General features: G+C 31.0%; 1 protein-coding gene and 1 non-coding gene across 2 annotated transcripts; one reads left to right on the top strand and one right to left on the bottom strand.

The window, feature by feature from the left end:
- Positions 1–1,662: 1,662 nt before the first annotated feature.
- LOC107942127 (enolase) lies at positions 1,663–5,229 on the top strand. The gene is made up of 16 exons (NM_001327462.2): positions 1,663–1,790; positions 2,130–2,193; positions 2,277–2,341; positions 2,420–2,467; positions 2,715–2,801; positions 2,900–2,980; positions 3,052–3,153; positions 3,459–3,614; positions 3,705–3,767; positions 3,858–3,935; positions 4,038–4,232; positions 4,318–4,368; positions 4,467–4,555; positions 4,639–4,690; positions 4,778–4,834; positions 4,946–5,229. Exons 1-16 carry the CDS (start codon positions 1,722–1,724, stop codon positions 5,024–5,026), a joined length of 1,338 nt encoding a protein of 445 aa, NP_001314391.2. The 5' UTR covers positions 1,663–1,721; the 3' UTR covers positions 5,027–5,229.
- A 1,815-nt stretch (positions 5,230–7,044) lies between these two features.
- On the bottom strand, positions 7,045–7,127 carry TRNAL-UAA (transfer RNA leucine (anticodon UAA)). The gene has a single exon. It is a non-coding gene; the product is annotated as a tRNA-Leu (tRNA).
- Positions 7,128–7,489: the final 362 nt, after the last annotated feature.

Here is a 7,489-nt window from a genome sequence, read left to right as displayed (position 1 = left end):
AGGAAAAAGAACAATTGAGTTGGAATCTTTCAAAAAGAATATGCTTACAAGGTGCCAGCAAACCATTAGTCCTCTGCAAACGTAATATTATTATCCAATCCGATTTAGTCATGTGATTGTTTCTCAAGTTAATATGTGGCAAACATAAATTTAAAAAATTTAAAATATATAAATTAAAAATTATATTTATGCTTTTCATGTGGCACTTTGATAGACTGTCATTTGACACCACCGAATTAGCTAATAGTGTTATGTTAGCACAAATTAATGATGTTAGTGTGAAGGTATCAAACTGGTTGACGGAATATAAGTTTAGGGATCAACTTAAGTACAAATAGATAAGTTCAACGGCTAAATTTTATATTATCCCAATTTCAAAATACGTGGAAATAAAATTTTTTTTCTCAGTAATTTTCAGATTTAATCATTTATGTATGGTTTGAATTATGTTTTTATTATCAAATCTTAAAATGTTATGATATAACCGCTAATTTTATCTATTTGTCAACAGTTAACTATCGTTAACAAGATAACAATAAACTAATGTGGCACGTTATATCATTATTTAATATGAAAATTTTAGTTTAAATTACACAATTAGTTCCTTCTTACTTTTTCTTGTCGAGCAATTTAACTCGTCTCCTTGGCTCATAATTTGTCTTTGTCATTAACAATGTCATAACCGAGATATTTACCTATAATAAAAATTACCTATTAGGAAGAAAACTCACATTTGAACCGATAAAATTATTGAAAAGTGCAGTCATAAATTTAAAAAAAATTAATTTTTATAAACTTTAGAACAAAATATGAAAAATTTCCGAGGCTCAAACTTAAACTTGATGTAAATTAAAAAAGTTAAACATAGTTTTATTTTAATTTATAATACTTGTTTCGATATAAAAAATAGATATGTTTCTAAACTTAAATTCAAATTCAAATTCAAATTCAAATTTAGGTATAAAAGGGTAAATATACAAATTGGTACCTAAATTTAATTTTGAGGTTTAAATTGGTACTTAAAGATTTTTTTTTAGGTTTAATTAGGTACCTAAACTTGACTTTAATGTTCAATTAAGTACTTAAACTCGCTTTTTGATACCTAATTAAACCGAAAAACTTTAAATATCAAATTAAACCTTAAAATCACATTAAAAAAAATGCATATTTACCAATCATAAAACTAAGGACCCTTTTGAATGAACATTTACCTTCAATGCAGTGCGTTTAACTTTCTTTTTATCTCACATTTAAATATCATTGTAGTATTTAATCTTATTACTACAACTATTTTTACACTAATTAAAGGTAGACGCAATCACATATCAAGTTAAATTCTAGAATGAATCTCAAATCTCAACTAATAATGATGTCTAGTCTCCATTCTCCTCGTAATGCTATACTAATTACTAAAACCATCAAAGGTACTTTAGACCACCGAATACCATGGGCATGCATCCACCGGAACGACCACCTACTCAAAAACTCGTGCTCCTCACCTTGTTTTCCGCTTTTTCTTCTCATCCTTCTAGACACACCAATAAAAAAAATCAAACGGCACCTTCCTTTTCCTTTAATATCAACGGTTCTCATTCACTTATTCTCCTCTTTATAAACCACATTTCACTTCCACCTGCTTGCTTACCTATTTGTTGCGAAAATCTCGAAGCTTCCTTTTCCGTTTTAGATCTCAAAATTCAAAAAGCTCTCTTTTTCATCTCATGGCTGCTACTATCGTCTCCGTCAAAGCTAGGCAGATCTTCGACAGCCGTGGAAATCCAACGGTTGAGGTTCGTTTCTCATCTCCTCATCTTGCTCTATTCGTTTGTTCTTTTTCATATTGCTTTCTATGCTTTGTTGTGTTATCGATCTGTGATATATAGTATTTTAGCATCGCCGTTACTCATTTACGGATTGATTATTTCTCGATCTGTTTTGTTTATTGATATTTACGTCTCGGTGAGTTGAATCGGTCGAGTAGCTGTGTTTTTGTCAAATTTTTTTTTACTATTTCTCGATCTGATTTCGTAGAGTAAACGCTGCTCCTGTAGTTATTCAGTTATTTTGAGTGTTATAATTTTTGAAAAAAATTTTAAATCGTTCTTAATGGATTTGACTGAATGTGATAGGTTGATGTGGAAACATCGAACGGTATAAAGGCTAGGGCCGCAGTTCCTAGCGGTGCATCCACTGGTACGTTTAATTTATCTGTTAATTAATATCTAAACAATTGATTTCTACTTTTTTTTTTAATTATTTGTTTTGTTTTCTTTTAGGAATTTACGAGGCTCTTGAGTTGAGAGATGGAGGTTCCGATTACCTCGGTAAAGGTGTATCGAAGGTCAGTTATCCTATTATCTATTGTTTTTGCTGGTATTAATTTATTTTATTAACAATTTGTTGCTCTTGTAAAATGTAGGCTGTTGCTAATGTTAACACAATCATCGGCCCTGCATTGATTGGAAAGGTTTGTCCGTAACCTGTAATTTCATTTTCTCTTTGTTCATGAACTGATGAAATTATTTTAATTAACTTTCAGTATGTAGTTCTGTTTGGTTGTTATTTTTGCTACTACTTGATTTTTTTGAGAGTACGACAATATGTCATGCTTTAGTAACTAAATAAATTGGGAACTAGTAGTTATGGTGAACTTGAGGTAATTATTCGTGCTATATTTCTAATTGAAATGTTTTCTTTTCAATTTATTTCTATAGGACCCAACCGAGCAGACTGCAATTGACAATTTCATGGTTCAACAACTGGATGGAACCCAAAATGAGTGGGGTTGGTGCAAACAAAAGGTAACCTTTCCGATTTCTTATTGTCTTTCGAATGAGTTTTGTTCCGAGGCTTCTTATCCTAATGATGTTATGTCTGTTTTTCTACTGTTTTTCTTCAGCTCGGTGCAAATGCCATTCTTGCCGTGTCCCTTGCTGTTTGCAAAGCTGGAGCTGAAGTCAAGAAACTTCCCCTTTACAAGGTACATTTTGGCTTATTGGACTTGTGGTTTTTTCCCCGGTTCATGTCATCTAAACTGGCTTTTCAATGCAGCACATTGCTAACCTTGCCGGTAACAGCAAGTTGGTTCTTCCTGTCCCTGCTTTCAATGTCATCAATGGTGGTTCACATGCAGGAAACAAACTTGCTATGCAGGTATGGATCTTGATATTCCTTTCTGCTCTCTTTGGGATTTGGATGTCATTTATAATGTAAATGATAAGAACGAAATGCAGACGCATCATGGACTTTTCAAAACATGGATTTTCTTAGGAATTGAACAAATCTGTGGATTTGTGAAAAATCATGAATGTTACATTTTTTAAATATTTTGCCTGAATATATATTGTTTTGTACTTCCAAATCCAAATTCTAAAATCAAGTTCTCAAATGCTATCTTATGATTTTCTTAACTTAGCTCATATCCTGGTATTGATGTTCTCATGCATTTGTGTCTGCAGGAGTTCATGATTCTTCCTGTAGGAGCATCATCCTTTAAGGAGGCCATGAAAATGGGTGTTGAAGTCTATCACCATTTGAAGTCTGTGATTAAGAAGAAGTATGGTCAAGATGCAACCAATGTCGGTGATGAAGGTGGCTTTGCTCCTAATATCCAGGTCAATCCTCAGTCGTGACTAGTTATTGATGTCTAGTGTTAATTTCCTTTAATGACTAGTTATTGATGTCTTTTCTTTGTGCAATTTCAGGAGAACAAGGAAGGACTTGAATTGTTGAATACTGCCATTGCTAAAGCTGGTTACACTGGCAAAGTTAGTGCCCCTTCTTAGTAACCTTAATAAATACTCCCGTTTTTGGACGCATGGAAATGGCTAATTGAATTTGAATATTCATTATTCTAGGTTGTTATTGGAATGGATGTTGCTGCATCTGAATTTTACGGAACAGATAAAACTTACGACCTGAACTTCAAAGAAGAGGTGACCTTTGTCACAACTCAAAATCATTATACCTATGATTACTCATCATATGTGTTATACTAACTTCTTTTGCTCTTGTATTTTTCTGTTTGGCTCGTAAAGAACAATGACGGTAAACAAAAGATCTCAGGAGATGCTTTGAAAGATTTATACAAGTCATTCGTAGCCGAGTATCCGATTGTGTCAATTGAAGATCCATTTGACCAAGATGATTGGGAGCACTACTCCAAACTAACCAATGAAATCGGAGAAAAAGTTCAGATTGTAGGAGATGATCTTTTGGTCACCAACCCAAAGGTTAGAATTAACCATTCCTTCTTTTCTTCAAGAAAGAGTGTATGTATAGCAAACTGACATTTGTATTCCTTTTTAACCTTTGCAGAGGGTTGCGAAGGCTATTGCTGAAAAAACTTGCAATGCCCTTCTTCTCAAGGTAACAATGGATTCTTCTTTTAGAAGGTCATTCTTTTATTTGTTATGGATGATGCCGGGGATATTAATCTGAGTTCTTTCTTGGTATGACTGAAACAGGTCAATCAAATTGGATCTGTTACTGAAAGTATTGAAGCTGTGAAAATGTCCAAGCAAGCTGGATGGGGTGTGATGGCCAGCCACCGCAGGTTTGACTGCTAAAACTATTGATTTGATTTGCAAAATCGAAGTTTCAATTTACTCACAGAATATTTTGATTGTGTTCTTGCAGTGGTGAAACGGAGGATACTTTTATTGCTGATCTTTCAGTCGGTTTGGCCACGGTAAATAATATTACTATCTTAAATCTGAATCGAAAATCTTCATTGTTGCAAATGTTTTGACATTTTCATGTTTTTCTTTTTAACCAGGGCCAAATTAAGACCGGAGCTCCATGCAGGTCTGAGCGTTTAGCCAAGTACAATCAGGTTCATATCCCAACCTTTAAACATAGTTTCAAGTTGTCATTAGCCATCAACATCCTTTCGAAAGAAGAGTGGTATACCTGTTTTTGTCTGATTATGTTCTCTGTATTCCAGCTTCTGCGAATTGAGGAGGAGCTTGGTGCGGAAGCTGTCTATGCCGGAGCTAGCTTCCGTGCTCCAGTTGCACCCTATTAAGATGCTTGTTTAGATGATAATGTGCTGAGACTGGATGCGTGCGGCAGAGCTTCAGTGGTTTGTTGAGACCCTAAAACATATTTCAATAATTTTGATAGCAATTTTGTACTTGTGTTCAGAATTATATCGATCTCCGTGTTATTTTTGTTGGACTTTGCCTGCATATATGCTCGCTATATTCATAAATACATGATGCTTGAAATGAAGACCTTTTACCTAGTAATCCTAGGGAGACTTCGGAGACGGGAATGCATTTCATTAGTGAAAAAAAAATGAAAAATTAGAGATATAAGAAATAAAGGATTAAAACACAAACGAGTTAAGGATGGAAATTTTAGAAAATCTTTTCCACTTGTGAAAATTAGGTATAAAATTTTCAAAGGAAAAAACAGGAGACCGCCTCGAATAGTCAATCGGTATGTGATTGTTTAATTATTTTGATTTAAAGTTAAAGAAAACTCAAAAGAAAAAGAAACATTAAAATGAACTGAAATATAAATAAATAAAAAATAAAGAATTCTTTTTCCTTTTGTTGCTTCTTTGTTTGTTTGTTTGTTTGGGTTTTTTTTTTCAATTTTCAGTTTTCAGGTTTTTAGAGATTTTAATTGGTTTTCTAGTTTTCAAATTCAAGCTATATATGATTGAATGGTCGAACCATCCAATTCAGGTCAAACTTTTACAAAGCTAGAGAATGGATGGTTATTCCAATTTTGAAACTAAAAGGTAATGGAACACACATACTAGAAAATAGCGTAACAAGGAACAAATATAACCTTAAATTTAAACAAACCAAGTCCCTCACATCTTGAGAGGCAATTTCTATCGACCCTTTTTGGTAATCCTCTATAGGCTGCCTTAATCTCATTTAAGACATTAATGTGAGATCTTCTAGGTAATAATATACTTCTTGTCATTCATTTATCTATTATTTAATAATAAATTTATCACTCTTGTCTTGGAAGGTTTAAACACAAAAGTTTAAAATATGTTGAAGCTTTTTATATTATTAATAATTATAAAAACTATAAAATTACTGAAAGAATGTATCTTGAAAATGAACTTAGACAATTAGGCATATCCAAATTCAATTGAAACTAGAAATCCTATTGTCTATGTTCATTATGCTTGTGAAAAAAAATTTCAAGTCTTTTTATATTATTATTTTGAAATTATAATAAAATATAAAATTATTAACATATGAACATCCGACTTCTTCTACATCTGGACATTGCTTGTACAAATTCATCATGCATGTGAAATAATAATAATAATAAAACATATTTTTATATTATCATTTTCAAAGTTCCACAAATTATATCAAAAATTTATTTTTATAAAATTTTTTAAGACACTGTTGATATTTTATGGGCTCTCAGTACAAAAGTTAACAGCATCAACCAAGTACTAAAAAAAATTACCCACTTGGTTCAAATTCAGGTACCAATGATATTTGCAAAAAGTTTAAGTACTAATTAGGTATAAGATGTCAAGTTCAAGGACTAAAATGTACAATAACCTTATATTAAAGCGTGGTTATGTTGTCTTCTATATGAGAAAAAAATCTAAAAAAAATAACAACAATAATTCTTCTCTTTAGAATTTTATGATTTTTTCTTGAACTTTTTATTTAATTATAATATCAAAAAAATATTTTTTTCTATAATTTTAGATTAAAAAATTATGAATTTTAAGGTTTTTTTTTAAATTAAAATATTTTTAGACTTTTAAATTATTTAATTTATTGATAAGAAACATTCTAACAACATCACAATGATATCTTAAACCATTTGAGTTAACATGCCACATTATCATAAAATAAAACAATCCAATAATGTTAATGACTATTACATAATTTTTATAAATTGAGTGACTAAAATGTAATTTTAATTGAAGTTTAATAACAACTGATGGAATTTACCCAAACAGAATATATGTCAAAATCTATATAAATACATTAAACACATTATTAAAAATAAAAAAATTAAGGTTAAATTCTAAAAAAAAAAAGAGACAAAAATTGCAGGCTGTGGGGTTCGAACCCACGCGCACTTGAGTGCAGAAGATCTTAAGTCTTCCCCCTTAACCACTCGGGCAAACCTGCCGTGTTGCTTATTTCTACCTAAAATGTAAATTATATACTTAAAGTAGTACTTCAGCGACTTTAGATCAAAATGTAGTTTAATTGAGTAAAAAAAAAATTACAAATTACAAATTGAAATTAGAATTTTAATTTTAATTTAAGTAGAAGCAATAAAAATTGTTATGCTACGTTTTTCTTGTTTTGAAAATAAATTGTTATGCTATGTTTTGTTTCTTACTGTTATTATATTATTCATGAATGATAGGTTTTTATCTCTATTATTCAATTTGATTGTTTTTAATTTTTATATTGTTTGAATTTTAAAATTTCAATTCCAACTCAAGCCGTAACCTTTAAATTCATTAATCAAAATAATAGTGAGT

The sequence above is a fragment of the Gossypium hirsutum genome, chromosome A01, assembly GCF_007990345.1.
Source record: "Gossypium hirsutum isolate 1008001.06 chromosome A01, Gossypium_hirsutum_v2.1, whole genome shotgun sequence".
In the NCBI taxonomy this organism is placed as follows: Eukaryota; Viridiplantae; Streptophyta; class Magnoliopsida; order Malvales; family Malvaceae; genus Gossypium; species Gossypium hirsutum.
Note: the sequence above shows the minus strand (reverse complement) of the source record. Positions and strands in the feature narration are given on the sequence as shown.